We start from the raw sequence: 16,796 nt of genomic DNA on the forward strand, positions 1-16,796 counted from the left end.
TTGCCATGATGTTTTGGTTATTTGCATAAATTAATTATTCTTAAGATTTATGGATATTGTTCTTGTTATATCACTTGGTTACTCGGACATTGTAACACCCCTATCCTTTATCCGTCATCGAAATAGGGTTATAGGAATGCTACAACAAGTTAACAGAAATGACAGGTAAAAATCATGATCATTACAATATAATTTCTCAAATACCACAAAGTAATTGAATTACAATAATAACTTACATTTACGAGGCTTAAATCGAGCTTACGGGACTAAAGAAATAATCTTAAAACTCTCAAGAACTAATTTGAAATAATTTAGGAAAATTTGGAAAAATATGAAAATTTTCAAAAATAGGGGACACACGACCGTGTGGTCATACTGTGTGGAACACCCCAAATCGTGTGACTTTTGAAGTTGGGACACACGACCATGTCCCAACCCGTGTCTCTGCCAGTGTAACTCACTGACTTGATACACACGACCGTGTCATCGGTCGTGTGTCAAGCCGAGTAACACACTGACTTAATACACATTGCCGTGTCTTAGACTGTGTGTAGCACACAGCCGTGTGGCAGTCCGTGTCCCAAGCTGTGTGCACCTAAATGAGCCTTAAACATCAAGTTTATCATTTCAAGATTTTTTAGACACTAAATAATCCATTTACTAGCCATTAGACCTATTTAAAATGCCATTAAACATGCTCAAATCATGTTAATTCAACCATCTTAAGTGCCTAACCAATGTACCCCGAATGGACCACAAGTATTCACACTTATATAACAATATAAATCATCAATCAAAACATGCCAATTCACACAACTTAAACTTCTAACCAATATTACTATCATAGGCACCTCAATTCACAACAATTCAATATAACCTATTAGTCATACATATGCTAAAAGTTTGTATCAAAGACATCTTCCATCATTCATATATCACAATAAGTTATCAACTTGCACTTAGGCACACTATATATATTTACATGCCAAAACAAAAGTAATGACATAGTAAGCCTATTAGATGCCATATAATCCAAAATAAACGTTCAAAAACTACCGAAATCGAATGGATAGTGTAACTTGAGTGTTGATTCGATCGTTCGACCTTCAAAAGTATCTACAAGAAACAAAAATTAACACAAGTAAGCTTATTGAAGCTTAGTAAGTTCGACGGACAGAAGCAATAAATCTTACTGAAGTAAATATAACAATCAAATCAAATATGATTCAACAACACATGTTTCCTACCATCCACAATTTCAAATTGGTGAATTTCATATTTCAATTAAAAACTTAAATAATAATCTCCGGGAGAACATACATGCCCACAATGGAGTCAATTCAAGATGTCAAGTACATGTCATGTCATTCAAAGTCATTAAACAAATTATAATACAATAATTTACAACCTGATGAACAACTTACAAATACGAGTATATAAGTAATCCAACTGAAACATGTGCAAATGCTCATGAAAGCTAATCCAACTGATAGCATGCCTCGGCATTAAGTGCCTAGCCCATAGGCTATATATCTGCCCCCATAAAATACCAGAACAGGTTAATATAACACGAGGGTTCGCAACAGATTTTGAACCTCAGTATACTTGGGAAAAATATATAGAGCACACCATATCAATCTCCACTCCAATCCCCGTATAACACACCGTCATTTAGTTGTATTCTATCTCGCGTTCATCCGACCCAAGTATCGAAATTCAAGAACATTTTCCCAAACAACTTTACATCATAAATAGAACAATTAATATCCACTATTTCATATCATATCATCATACAATTCATATAGATATTAAATTACAAACCAAACGAACTTACCTGGACTGAATTGTAATAGTTGCAAAAGTTTAGGGACTTTTTTGCAATTTTCCCTTTTCTACATAAATCAACAGGGTCTTGATCTAAAATGTAAAATTTCTCAATTATTAGCTTACATTTCATATTCTAATTTATTCTACAATTTATACCCTTTTATTTTCAAAATTTACATAATTGCCCCTAACTTTTACAATTTATGCAATTTAGTCCCTTAGCCCCGAAAATCATCAAATTAAACATTTACAAAAACTTAGCATACCAGCTGAATGTTCAAGGTTCCTAAATAGTCCACAAAACACCTTTTATTCACCAATTAACCATGTGATTTTAACATTTTAACAATTTAATCCTTTAATTAAAAACTAACTAAAGTCAATTTACAAAACAACCAAAAATCACAATCAAAGCTTCAAGCACATAATTATATAAAAGCTTCAAACAAATAATTATATCAAATCTTCAAACACATAATTATCACCAAAAACAATCAAGATTCATCAATGACAACTTCGAAAATTTTTGACAGATTCAAAAACGAAGGTACGGGCTAGCTGGACTTAGTTGCAACAATTTCAAAAGCATAAAAATTACAAGAAATAGGTGATAATTGAGCTCAAATGCACTAAGGAGATGAAACCAAAGCTTGGAGCCCTCCTTCAATGGTGTTTCAGCAAAAGGTAAAGAAAAATGAATAAGAAATGTCCATTTCTTTCAATTTTTTTATTTAATTTTGATTTATTTACAAAATTTCCGTCAATTACACTTAATTAATTAATTTTTTGTTCCATTTTTCCGTTTACACAACTACCAAGGTTTAATTACTTCATTGGTCCTTCCTCATTTAGTAATTAAGCTATTTGATAATCTAAATGCAATAATTAACAAATTTTGCTCCTTTTACAATTTAGTTCTTTTACCTTAATTAGTTATCTAAACGTTAAAATTTCTTAACTAAATTGACGGGTCGACACGACGAAAATTTTTGGTCTCAGAACCACTGTTCTGTCACCACAGAAAAACGGGTTGTTACAGACATGTTTTTGATAATTGAACTGTTATTGTGGTCATTCTGATGTTTAATTGACAAAGTATTAGTTACATGTTGAATGATTTATGATTGGGATGGATTATTTGCCTTATTATGCTGTATTTTTTGTGTCTGGAGTAGAGGTATCGATATTCAAGTTTTAAAAATGATGCCTCTGTGATATTTCATTGTGCAGGAAGTCAGAATTGTAATTTGGTATTGATACCTTATCAGGAGTATCGATACTTGGGGTAAAATAATCGATACTTTAATAAATGTACCGATATTTTTTGGGATTTGATTTTTAGATGAGAAACAAAATGTTGCTTTGATACCGATTTTCCAATCAGTATCGATACCATTTAAGGGAAATATCGATACCATTTAAATACGTAGGTGGAAGACAATTTTGGTGAAGCTAGAGATCTTGTTAATGAAAGATCACATTTCCATGTGAGGTTTAAAGGGTTTAGAGAATTCATTTTTACTCTCTGTATTAAAAGTGTTTAAATGGCATGTACATAGACAAAATGTATTTTATATTAAGTTTGTAAAGTTTTCATGATTGTGAGTAATGCTTTTAATGTTTTTAAGATAAGTTGTGGTCATGATTCGATTTGGCCATGTTTTAAAGATGAATTTATGTTCAAATGAGTGTTCATAAGGTTTTGATATGAATTAAATCTAATTGATATGTTATAATGATGTTTGGGGATGTTTAAAGTGTTTTTTAATCAATTTTTAGGTCTCCTGCATCAAGTATCGAGACTAGACCCCTCAAGTATTGAGATTGGCAAGTCGGTATCTAAAAAGATATAGTGAACATGCTAACTCTTGAGACCTAGAAGCTAACTATTCAAACTTGTATGCCAAGTCTCGAGACTTGCCTTTCAAGTCACAATACGTACTCCATTGCACTTGTACTTTTAGTTATTTTAAGCCATCATAATTTCGTTTTATGCTTTGGGCATGTCCAACCACTTAGGCAATGATTCAAAACGGTTTTAAAAATGTGTTTAAGATTTTTTTTTAAATATTAAAAATTGATTTATCAAATTTTATTAAAGAGTAAAATGATGATTTTACTAAAAAGAAATAGTAACAAAAAATGTGAATGTGACCTGACTTATTTGTGTTGGACGACTATCCTTATAAGTACTGTTAAAACATTTGTCTCTTTGGAAGATTTGCTATTAGAATTGGCTATTTAACCAAGAATTTTAGCTAATGTTTCAAAAAATGTATCCAAGAAAAATGGACGTATTGATGAAGCTCGTAACAAAATAAAGGAAAGTTTTTCATACCTGAAGAATAACTAAAAGAAAAGAAGAGAGAGATCAACTGTCATGAATTCGAAGGTTATGATCATATCCAAGCCAAATGTGAGAATAACTTGAAAAAGAATGTGACTTGAAGTGAAGAAGATACTAAAAGTGATGATGCAACTGCATTTTTTTCACTGTAAAAGAAAAAGTTATGGCTGTTGCAACATGTGAAGAGACTAACTATGACTGTCTTTGTGTAAGTGACTATGAAGCAACTGAAGCCCTCAGAAAATGGGATCTTTTTTGAATGATAAATGATAACCTAAGAGGAGAAATTACTGACTTGAACGAAGAAAGCCAAAAACTGAAGAAAGCTATTGAAGAAAAAGATGTTCTAATAGTCGATCCAGAAGCCAAGCTTGATGTAGAATATTTTAACTTTTATGATTTTTGAAGCTGCATTAGTTATATTTTTCCCTGGTATTTAGGAAAATAAAATATCAGTCATTAATTCTTGGGAAATAAAGTAGTCAAAAATTAAAAAAATCAATTTAGATTATCTTGATTTATAGCATATTTTTCTGCATTTTAATTTCAAAATTTTGCTGTATAAGTAGATGGCTTGGTTATTCAATAAAATGTATGATTTCTGCAAGTTCTTTAAATGCTTTTAATACTTTGTTAACCAACAGATTGGTATCAAGAGCTATATCTTAAAGGACTTATGAAATCAAACAACCAAAAAAAACCCATAAACACTCTTCAACCATTTATATAAACACAAAACCATAACAATTAAAACATGAATACAGAAGCTTTGTTCACTGCAGTTGCTCCTCCAATTTTTGAAGACACAAATTATCAAGGATGGGTTGTTAGAATGGAAGCCTATCTTGATGCTATTGATGTGTGGGAAGCTGTAGAACAAGAATATGGAATTCCTCCCTTGCCAAACAATCTAACGGTGGCTTAAATAAAAAATCACAAAGATCGGAAGCAACAAAAATCAAAAGCCAAAGCTAGTTTGTTTACAACAGTCTCAACTTCTATTTTTTTATGGAATAATGACTATGAGAACTGCCAAAGAGACTTGAGATTTCTTAAAGCAAGAGTATAAAGGAGACGAAAGGGTCAAGCGTATGAAAACATTGAATTTTTGTAGAGAATTTGAGTTCGAAAAGATGAAAGAATCAGAGACTATCAAGGAATACTCCGATAAACTGCTTGGCATTGTCAACAATGTAAGACTCATTGGCACTAATTTCTATGATTCTAGGATTGTGCAAAAACTCCTCGTTACACTCCTAAAAGATTTGAGACTATAATTTCATCTTTGGAAAACATGAAAAACCTATCAACCATCACCTTGGCAGAATTGTTGAATGCTTTGCAGACGCATGAACAAAGGAGACACATAAGACAAGGAGGAACAATAAAGGGCGCTCTTCAAGTCAAATCACTAAGCTGCAATGGTGGAAAAAACAAGAAAAAGATGCAGAATAAAAACAAGCAAACCAAAGGCTCCACAGATGACAACAAAAAAGGCAACAACGCCCAAGTGTTTCCATGTTGTCCTTACTGTAAAAAGACAAATCACTCACAAAAAAGGTGCTGGTGGAGGTCGGATGTGAAACGCAGTAAGTGTGGATAGTTAGTACACGTGGAAAAAAAAATATAAAGGTCTCCACAACAATAAGGAGAAACTATTGTTGCTCAAAATCCATAAGATGGCGAGCAAATGTTTGTGGCATCCTGCTTCACCACTAGCAACTCAACCGAGAGTTGGCTTATATATATATATAGCAGTTGTACAAAACATATGTCTTGTGGTCATGAACTCTACAAAGAGCTTCATCAGATTGTTGTCTTTAAAGTTAGAATTGGAAATGGGGCATATATCACTATGGAAAGCAAAAGAACGGTGGGGATTGAAAGTCACACATGTTTGAAATTTATTTCTGATGTCTTATATGTACTTGAAAGTAATCAGAACCTTTTGAGTGTTGCTCAGCTGTTGGAAAAAAGATATAAGGTGTTGTTTGTTTGAAAAAAAAAACTGCATAATCAAAGATATAAAAATCAGAGACATGCTCAAAGCCATATGAAAGAAAAAAGCTTTGCCTTAGACATGATGCAAGACGAGCGGGTTGTTGTACACAAAGAAGAAAACAATAATTTGCTTTGGTACAAAAGGTTGGGGCATTTTCACCATGCCGCTGTACTTTTTATAAAGAAAAACAATTTTGCAAAAGGCTTGCCTCAATTGGAGAAAGAGCTACCCTGCACGTGAAATTTGTCGATACGGGAAACAAACAAGGCTTCCTTTTCCACAAAATACAACTTGGAGGCTATTCAAAAATCAGATTTAATACACACTGACGTAGGAGGGCCCATGAGAACACTATTATTGAACGACAATAAGTACTACTTGCTTTCATTGATGATCACATAAGAATTTTTTGGACTTATTTCATGAAGTTGAAATATGAACTTGCTAACATTTTTTGGAAGTTTAAAACTTTCGTGGAAACTCAAAGTGGTTGCAAGATGCAGGTAATTAGATCTGATAGTGAAGCTGAATATACTTAAAAAAAATTAACAAATTTTATCAAGATGCAAACATCGAGCATTAGTTGACTACACCCTACACTCCATAACAAGATGGCGTGGTGGAGAAAAGAAATAGAACAATTATGAAGATGGTAAAGTGCTTACTTCATGAAAAAAGGTTGTCGAAGGAATTTTGGTTTAAGGTAGCAAACACATCAGTTTATCTGCTCAATAGACTTCTAACCAAAGCTTTTTATAAAAGAATTCCATTTGAAGCATGGTATGGCTGCAAACTAAAATTTTTTAAGTTGAAAACCTTTGGTTGCTTGTGTTTCTCTTACATTATTTACCAATGGACATTATATGATTTTATTGCTAAGCCAATTTGTTAAGCTAAAAACCTGACTGGGACGGACCAACTTGAATTCTAAGAGTTACATTAGCCACCTAAGTGGCTCTCTGGCTAACGACCACCCAATATATACCCGAACCTTAATATTAGTTATTTATTAATGCAAAAGCAAATTATTAGCCAATTTTAAACTTTTCCTAGGTAATTTAACATAAGAGCATTTTTGTCATTTTATCACCTACAATAAAACTAACCCGATTTTAGATCTATACATTTACCGACCTTTTTTTAGTCAAAATTATGCAAGCCTAAAAGTTTCAGCTTAAATTGAGTTCATTTGCTATGTCTAATTCAAGTTTTACTATTATGGACTAAATTGTAACAAATACAAACAATCAAGACCTATTCTGAGTTACAAATTAAGTGTGTTTCTATCGAATTTTACCTATTATGAGACTAATCCTAAAAATTTACCAAGTTTCCTTATCATCTAGGGATCTAATTAGACTAATAAATTTTCAGGACTAAATTGTAACTTAAACAAATTAAAATTTCAATTTAAAAAGAAAAAAATTCAAACCCCCAAAAACCCACACGGTCATGTCCCTTAGATCATGTGTCATTAAATGACCGTGTTCGTGTCGTGAAAAACTTTTAGGCAGATCACACGCGCTTGTATGGAAATCCCACACGCCCGTGTGAAAACACTGCACCTATTTTTGCGAAAAACTCGATTTAAAACCCGATTTTACATATTTAAACGGCCAATTTAACTCGATTTAACTACGATTAACTAACATATATACACACAACTTCAATTGAATTTATTAACATCAATTAAGCCCCAATTAAATAGAATTAGGCAATTAATTTCATGCACATCAAATACCGAATAAATGAAACAAGTGGAGTACCTTAGTCGCTAGTAAACCACTCTATGGAAGCTTCATTTAAACAATCATTAATATAAATTTCATATTTCACACACCGCGTTATCAATCACCGTATTATCAAGAAACAATACACCGTAAATCATTCAATAATTAAACTCAAACATGCCGCAAAACTATTATAAAACCATCCAAAATAAATGTCTAATGTCCAAAGTCCAATTACAACCAAAATCAAACTAATTCCCGAGAGTTCCACAATGCTCGATTACAGTCACTAAAATGTGTAATAAAGTCTCTACCAAGCCTAAATCTCTTGGAACTCTCTTGCTTGACTCCTCAACCCCAACGATTATCTGCACAAATTTTGAGTGTGTAAGCTTTAAAAAGCTCAGTGAATGTTAACAAAAACGACTAGTAAATTAACATCCAATTCATGCTTAATTCACAACCAATCATTCACCAATTGTCAGCCAAATGATTAAACATGTCAATTTAATTTCCATAAGCATTTTCAATACGAAAAATCAATTATTCATGGCTTTCAATCATCAATTAATATAGCAACAATCACATATAAATAGATCGACATACACTTCTCATGACTTAATCAGGTGATCATACATCGAATAAATAGATTTCCGAACTCCCACAAATATCAAAAACAGTCCACCGAGTTGAGCGAGTCGAAGCACACGCTCTATTATAGCGCCTCAGATAACCCATTGAGTGGAAACTCATGCTCAACACTCCCTTATCTACTCTAAACAAATGAGTCCACCTAGAGTCATATGCTTACAATGTCACAAATAAAGGTGAGTATCCACAAACCCTATGACATGCCAACTATATCCAATGGATCCATGATGCATGTTGCCAATATATTCAGTCAAACATAGCATATTAATCAGTCACTATTGTGCTTAATTTAATGTGACAATATGCTTATGTGTAACTTGTAACATAACCATTTAACATCTAATTAAATCAAGCAATTCATTTGCAATTTCTCATATTCAATTACCAATTGTAACATCAACATATCATGATAAAAATATTCAGTACACATGCTTTAAATCATCTTTAAGATTAATCTAATTAAATAACACAACACCACCCAAAAGCTTACTTACCATTTTTTCCAATACAAATTTAATTTTTGCACATTTAATACAAATCTTGCAAAATTAGTCATTCAACCATAATCAATTAATTGAAACCATTAATTAAGATACTAATTAAACATAGTTGATGGTCAATTTACCAAATCACCCTTAGAAACACTCACCACACAATTTTATTCTATCATAACAAGTGATCAACTTAGTAATTCCAAGCTTCAATTTCGGTTATCTCGATCCTCTTCAAGATTTGGGGCTTCAACAGAGGTAAATTAGACATTATCGCCTTTCCAATGCTATAATAAACACAAATTTTAATTAACTATACTAATTGAAATTCTCTCACAAAGATACCTTACCGGATTTGTAACATCAAGTCAAAAACTCGATTCCTCACAAAATCAATCTCTCCAGCCCTCCTAATCACTTCCAAACATCAATACTAGTCCAAATACACATATACTAAGCATCAATTTCACATTTAAATCAATTTCACAAAAATCTGAAAAATCGATTTATGAAGATGATGAAATTTGGATTTCTTCAAATTACCTCACAAATAATGTTTAATCTTGATAAATAAGACCAAAACCTTTTAATAGATCCATTTTGAGTTGGAACATCCATTGATTTGTGGATTTCCTCTCAAAATTTAAGATCCATCATTAAAGAACCATGTGTTCTTGGAAGAAGATGACATTGATAAAAATCCTTTAATTGACTCTCTAATCATGTAAAAATATTTTTAATCTTCATAAAAACAAGTTTAGGATTGAAGATTACCTTTGATTCGCTCTAAATTCGTTTATTGAAAATCTTGATTTAAGAAGCTTGAGAAATTTCAGAACATTTTTGGCTACTTTTGAAAATAATTTCGGGTGAATTGAGAGTGCATTTTTAGAAGAAAATTGGTTGGATCTATCATCTGATGATATATCTTTAAACCATGCAAAGAAAATGAATTTTGTAACTCTCTAATCTGATGTAAACGGTGTGAAAAGTAGGCTAGATGCATTGTGTTTAAAACTGAAACAACCCACCAAAATTTTAAAAATTGAGAAATTTGTCTACTGGCCACTCCCACTCCCACATTTCCCTTACTTTAGCAATTGATCCTTTCCCTCCAAAATTCTGAATTTTAAGGTTTATTTTCCAAATAAAGACTCTAAATTTTCTCTTGTTTTACAATTAAATCCTATTTAATTAATATTTAAATTTAACTCAAATTAACCCCAATAAAATCATTTTAAAATTCTTTTTTGACCAAAATTAATTATTCTCACTAATAATTATTTAATTGCTTTAAAATTAATTTTCTAAAAATATTTTTATTTTTCTAGATTATTTTTAATCGATTTTAGATGAAATTAACCTCCTAAATTAAATTAAAAATTACTAGAAACCCCATAACTTCCTAGTTTCACACTCGGAACCCTTCACACTCGGAACCCGAAAAATATACCCAAAACTAATAGACCCAGTTTAGGGATATTAAAAAATTCAATCTGACACATGGACCAATTAGATTAGTGGGCCATGAATAGGAGCAAGCAGAAGGGACAGAGGATTTCAGTTCACCTTATACACCATTGACTTCCTTGGCATCTCAAATCTAAAAGCTATTGCTTATCAATGGGTGAAACTATAATGATAAGCCATGAGAATAAGAATTTTCACATTGACAAGGTAAAAACCCAACCACTTGATGCTATTAGCATCATTGGTAATGTGGATTTTGCTTTTTTTGAAAAGCCGTTTGTAGCTAAAGCAGTTTTAAGGGGTGACATACAAAATTAATATCATGGCTGAGGAATAGGTTCACATGACACGAACATTGTGTAAATAATCCAAAACTACTGAATATATCATCTAGTTGTGTTCCACAGTGGAACACAACAAAATAATGAACAGAAACATATGTCATCCCTGTCAAGGAAATAAAATATTGGTTGCATTTAAATATTATTAATTTCCTACTACCTAAAAATAAAATTGTAAAAGGTTCTTTCCAGATTGCTAGTCATACTTTGAATTTCAAAATTATAGTACTTACTTATCTCTATTCTATGCAGAAATTGAAATTGAAAAGGAAAATGAAAATGGATAGATATTACAAGTAGGTTAATGGTCCCTTATAGTAGAAAATTATGAAAGTAAAACTTCCTTGTTCACTTGCATTGAGCCATCACAGTTTGCATTGTGAGCCAAATTTGCAACAAATACAAAAAAAAAAGGCTTTGCATCAAAAACCAGATAAAAACCATATCTTAGTGCCACAATAAAGTCCCTAAAGGTATAACACAAGAACTGGTTAAGTTAATATAAAAGAGATAAAAATCAAACATATAGCATGAATTGCTCATCAATTAACAAATAGAGAAATGTGGTACAAATATACAACCTTTGGACATATCAATTGTAAGAGCTGTAAGAAAACACCAAGAACCTTGGAATATCAGATCCAAAACTTGTACACTACTACATAAACACCATAAACAAAATTATAAGAATACCTTCAAATCAACTGCAACATTCCAAACAAGCTATCTAAAATATAATATACAGTGTCAGATGCCTGTAAAAATATAGAACAAAAATAATAGAAGAGTACAAGTTTTCTTACCTAAAAACGAAGAGATGTTGTACAAAAAGATGTCTCAAATATGAGCAACAACTCCTTAAACCCATACGTATTGATAGCTTTACAATTGAGTGGAGATACTTCTCATGTGCTGCAAGTATATCATCAAGATCTTTGGCTACTTTCATTTCATTGGAAAAATCGGGCCATGACACCTCCAAGACTTCAAACATGATATAGTATTAGAAGTTGGTATCAAAATGATTCATCTCATCCCAAAGAACTTGGCATCGCCTCAATGTTGAAAGCAATTGCAATTTTACAACATGTTGCAGCTGTGCGTATACATGTGAAGTAAGACAATTAGATTTATGGAAAAAATACTTCCAATACCAAAATCTACAATTTCTGAACTTGGATTTAACCAGTTGGTTAATTAAAAAGGTCCCAATACCAAAATTTACAATTTCCAACCCTATCCCCATACTGCAGTCTTTGCAACTAAAAAAAATTCTATTTTTCTTCAAAATTCAAGAAAATTATGGAAAAATAATTACTTATGTGAACTATATTTCTCAATATTCTTTTGGGTCAAATGATAATTGAAAAATTTTTTGAAAGGAAAGAGGAAAAATATAACCAATAATACAAACATAGTTGAAATTACAAAACAAGAAGGGGAAGAAAAAAGGGGAACTTACAAAGGTTCTCACAAACGAAAGAAGGCAGCTTTGGGGAGGCTTATTCCGTGAAATGAATCGAGTGAACGAGTCGAAGATGAATCGACGGTTCTCAACGAAAAAATCGAGGGAGGCACCAATTGATGGAATCGATGGGTGAACAAATACAGGGTAAAATTTTCTGTGGAATTTTTTTTGCTATTACCTCTGTTGTTGAATAGGCTATTCTTAGCCCCGTTCACTAAATGATATTCTGTAAATTAGACGAATATAAAAGGAATAGCTATTCGCCGAATGAAGAAAATGATAAACCAAGCTATAGCTTCACTGCTCATCAAGAATAAGGAGGGATTGACTATTCCATTCCCCCAACCAAACATATTGACGTATTGTAGGATCCATGAATATATAGAATTGGATAAAATTCTTGTAGGTGAGAGATGTGAACCTAGTTACATTTTTTACTACAATTTTTAACCTAAAGAAGTATATATACGTGCATCATTGTTACTTACTATCTATATATCTACATAAATTTTCAATAAATTCAGGGTTTGTAAAGAAAACAATCTTTAAAATAAAATCAAAGAAGAAAAATATGTAAGACCTTGTTTCATACATTAAATTATGAAATTTATACAAATGTATATTTAGTTGTATGAATTATAAACTGGTTAATTCATACAACAGGATACACATAAACAAAGCGAAAAGTGTAGAAACAGCTAATAATGCAAGTAACGAAAGAAAAATATAGATAATTATAAGCTTAAATTATTCAAAATCATCAGGCCAGTTAGAGCTTAATTTAACACACAAACCATCTACAAATTGTTGAAAAGAAAGAACATTTATATAGCATCGTGAGCAATCAGCCTTTCAACTTTGCAGAGTAACTGCTCATGATGTTATATCGTTCTTTCCCATGGAAAGCTCTCATCACTGCTTCTACATTTCTTTAGTTTTGTTTAAAGTCTGCTAGCCTTTCCGAGGGTTCTTCTATCGGAATCCCTCATAGCGCAGGAGCCCAGTAATCAGCACCGTTGTCACTGCCGACTTGAAGTGTGCATGACACAGGAACCAAACACAACCCTCTACTCCTAAGGTCCTTCTTTGGTTCTTCATCACACTCCTATAATATATTATTTGTGAAAAATGAATATTTATCATTTACGTGAAATTAAAAAAATGGAAATATTAAGAAATTATAGTATTAATTTTAGTTGTCAAGAAGAATTACCTGCCGATCGGGACCACCTTTCCTCTTCATGGAGTTTTCATTCAACAGCTACACAAATTCAAAAAAGTATATATTAGCATTTTAATTCATTTGTCAAACTAAAGCACATTTCATTGATTTTCCATTTGTTTTAGCTTAATTATTTAATTAAATGTAAACAAAAAATGATTTTAATGAAGAGTAAAGCCAAGCACATTGTTCTTTTGAAACTTTCTTTATTGTCTTTTTATTAAACAAAAATACAGTAAAGGGATAGCTTTTTTCGAAATTCAAGTATTGCCCCACTAATGGATCCAATAAAGCTTATTACCCGACCAGGGTCTTCAGGAAATATACAATTTCTCTCCCCTTGAACCTAAACAACATCATACCAATCATTAATCAATTAATTGCTTATATACATATTCTCATGCATAGATAATTAATAGAAGAATATGAGAACCTAAACAAAAGATAATATATATTTGTTCTTACAGGCTGTTGCTGCCTTATGTTTCCTGAACCATTGCCCAAGTACGGTAAGCTGAGAGCCTATAGTCGAAGTGGGGGTGTAAGAGAAGGAATAATATTTAGGACTTCGATAACAAAATATTTTAAAATTTTTGTCTGAAGCCGAGACTTTAAACAGTGTGGTGTTAGTGTTATTGATGGTTACTGATTGCAGGAAGAAAAAGAAAAAAGAAATTACCTCAATTTGACTCTGAAGGAATCTGATGTACCCAATAGCTTCTAACAAGACGGAGGCTGTGTCAGTCTGCAAAAAGATGTAAAACCATCACAAACCTCCAAAGTCATTTTTAATGTCTTTTTAAAAAAATAAAAATAAAAACCTTCTTTTATAGGTCTTCTCCATAAAGTCATAAAGATGTAAATCTTTGAGCCTTCTTAAACTTCATTGATTAATGCTTAATTATACCTTCCCAAATGGAGACACAAGCTGGTGAAGTGCTGTAATTCTGTCCCCTAGTTTTTCCTTCCTCACCTGTTATGAATATAAATTAATTTATAAAATCAGAAGAAAAAAGTTGATGATTAGTTAATTACTTTTCACATTCATACATACATATATATACATATGCTAGGGGAGAGAGAGAGAGAGCAAGGTCAAAAGCATCATCAGCTGTGAAGAAATGGACAATCAGAGAAGGACAAACTTCTACCAGTCCACAGATGAGAGTGTGTTTGTTTTCTGGTTTAAGGGTATCTTATATGAGTGTGCGTGCAATTTGTGTTTATGTGGTGAATATGACAGAGATAGAAAGAGATCAGAAATGGAGGCTGAAAGCTTAGGTCAATATTTTACTGGGTTTTCTTTTCTTCTTCTTCTTTTTTTTTTACATTACCTTGAAGGTGGATTGGGTTGCGGACGGTTGAACCCTAGCTTTCTTCCATGCCCCACCACTTGCACTGCTGTTACACTACCAAAACAAGAGAAAAAAAAAGGAACGAGAAAGAAGAAACACCATATATTTGATATCAGTTGAAATAGATCAGAAAACCCTAAATTAAAGTGTGTGTAATTATAACTTTCTGTTTGAAATTTTCTTTCTTTGTTCCACTCACCTCAGAAGACCGATCTGGGTGTGGCTGCCTTGCATCAGCTTTGTTGCCAGAAAATTCCAACATCTTACTACTGAAACTAGTTACACCTGACTTGGGGGATAAAGCTGAAGAAGTAGCCATTATTTGATGAGACCAAGCTGGTTTATTTGCCTGATGATGAAAATCTTCATTTGCATGACCATACACATAATTATTTGGGTTTTCTTGCTTCACATCCACAGCAGAAATAGCATTTGAAGTTTGTTGTAATGCTTGTTCTTCCCAGTTTTCCAACTTCTTGGGTTGAACTTGAAACTGGCCTATGCCACCCTTTTCTTCTTCACCCATCAGTCCACAACTACAAATAACAACATATAACACAAATTATTTTAATCAAGTGTGTATCTGTATGGTATAATATATACTTATGGACTGAATCAAAGTGATAAAGGGATAAGAGAGAGAGAGAGAGAGAGAGAGAGAGAGAGAGAGAGAGAGAGAGTTACAAGAGTAGTTGGCTCCATGACTGAGGAAGCTCCTGGTTATTATCATTCCAAGAGGAGGAAGAAGAAGAAGTGGGAGTGGGAGTGGGAGTGGGAGTGAATTGAGGGAATAAAGTAGGGGGAGAAGGAGGTAAGAAATGAGAAGGTGGTTGTAGATGAGTTGTCGGCGGTGGACGCATGGTAGTGTTGATGTTCCACCAGTTAAGGTTTCCAGCCGTCATTTGCTGCAGTGGTGAGCTCTGCAACACTCCTCGGTTCATGGCCGTCCTCCCTCACCAACAAACTATCAAAAGAACTAATAATGATGATGGTGGTGGAGTGATGGCTTCAAAAACTTTATATTTAATTTCCTCCTTGTTTTCGTTTTTCTCTTTCCTTTGTCGAATCAAAAACTTGTAGAGAAAGTTTGAGATGTGTTCCGACACTAGCTTAAGTAGAGGGGGAAGAAAGAAGAAACCATCAACTCCTATTGATTCCGTTTGAGAGAATTTGAATCAAAACCTTTGTGGTTTTTTTTTGCCTTATTCCCTTTAATTCTTTATTGCTTTGCCTTTTTCATTCTCTCTTTCTTTTACGTTTTCCTTTTCTGTTTCTTCCTATTTTTCCCTGCTTTTGCTTTATCTCAAAGTGGGACAGAAAAAGTAGTAGCAATTAATTAATTTCTAATTATTCATAACAAAGGATAATTTAGAAGAATATAATTTTTTTAATTGGTCAAATAAGTCACTTTTTCGAAGTTTTAAAAAATATGCGGTTTTTTGAGAGGGTGTATGAAAGCGCGCCCAATTTGTTCTGTGTCCGAAACGATCATTTTTCAATGGCCAAAATTTAAACGTTGCCAACGGAAAATTCTTTTAAGGAGCAACGGTTATTTGTTTTTCCTATAAGTATCAGGTCATTTTTTATTCTTTTCACTAAAATATAACTCTCTCCATTCTCTCTAAACTCTCAATTCTCTCAACTCTCTCAAATTTATCAATTTTCTCTGTTTTTGTTCAAAATTTTCTAATACCTTTGTTTAAAAATATTATAGTTTTATTTCATTATTTCGTATATTATTCATTTCAATTAAATTTTCACGAATGGCAAGCTCTCTGATTCATTTCAACAACAATCACATTTCTGTCGCTCAATCAATAATGGTAAGGGAAAAAATTAATTTCCTTATTTTCAATTAAGTTAATTTTAAAGTTTTTAATTTTTAAAATATT

The 16,796-nt window shown here is 32.4% G+C and overlaps 1 protein-coding gene and 1 long non-coding RNA gene across 6 annotated transcripts; both read right to left on the minus strand.

Moving 5' to 3' along the window:
• Window positions 1–8,055: 8,055 nt before the first annotated feature.
• LOC107901254 (uncharacterized) lies at window positions 8,056–12,772 on the minus strand. Of its 3 annotated transcripts, none has more exons than XR_005914665.1 (3): window positions 12,322–12,696; window positions 11,441–11,955; window positions 8,056–8,274 (listed from the first exon to the last, which is right to left on the minus strand). It is a non-coding gene; the product is annotated as an uncharacterized lncRNA (long non-coding RNA). The 3 variants fall into 3 exon arrangements; XR_001685187.2 differs by lacking the exon at window positions 8,056–8,274 and having other exon boundaries at window positions 11,386–11,586; window positions 11,663–11,955; window positions 12,322–12,688; XR_005914664.1 differs by lacking the exon at window positions 8,056–8,274 and having other exon boundaries at window positions 11,386–11,955; window positions 12,322–12,772.
• Window positions 12,773–13,043: 271 nt separating this feature from the next.
• Window positions 13,044–16,193, minus strand: LOC107901255 (transcription factor bHLH68). Of its 3 annotated transcripts, XM_016827180.2 has the most exons (9): window positions 15,589–16,193; window positions 15,104–15,440; window positions 14,884–14,958; window positions 14,457–14,522; window positions 14,229–14,294; window positions 14,015–14,071; window positions 13,851–13,895; window positions 13,541–13,588; window positions 13,044–13,432 (listed from the first exon to the last, which is right to left on the minus strand). In XM_016827180.2, exons 1-9 carry the CDS (start codon window positions 15,843–15,845, stop codon window positions 13,313–13,315), a joined length of 1,071 nt encoding a protein of 356 aa, XP_016682669.1. In that variant the 5' UTR covers window positions 15,846–16,193; the 3' UTR covers window positions 13,044–13,312. The 3 variants fall into 3 exon arrangements, with proteins under 3 accessions (XP_016682669.1, XP_040951598.1, XP_040951599.1); XM_041095664.1 differs by lacking the exon at window positions 13,851–13,895 and having other exon boundaries at window positions 15,589–16,174; XM_041095665.1 differs by lacking the exons at window positions 13,851–13,895; window positions 14,015–14,071 and having other exon boundaries at window positions 15,589–16,174.
• Window positions 16,194–16,796: the final 603 nt, after the last annotated feature.

The sequence above is a fragment of the Gossypium hirsutum genome, chromosome D06 (genome assembly GCF_007990345.1).
Source record: "Gossypium hirsutum isolate 1008001.06 chromosome D06, Gossypium_hirsutum_v2.1, whole genome shotgun sequence".
Lineage (NCBI taxonomy): Eukaryota > Viridiplantae > Streptophyta > Magnoliopsida > Malvales > Malvaceae > Gossypium > Gossypium hirsutum.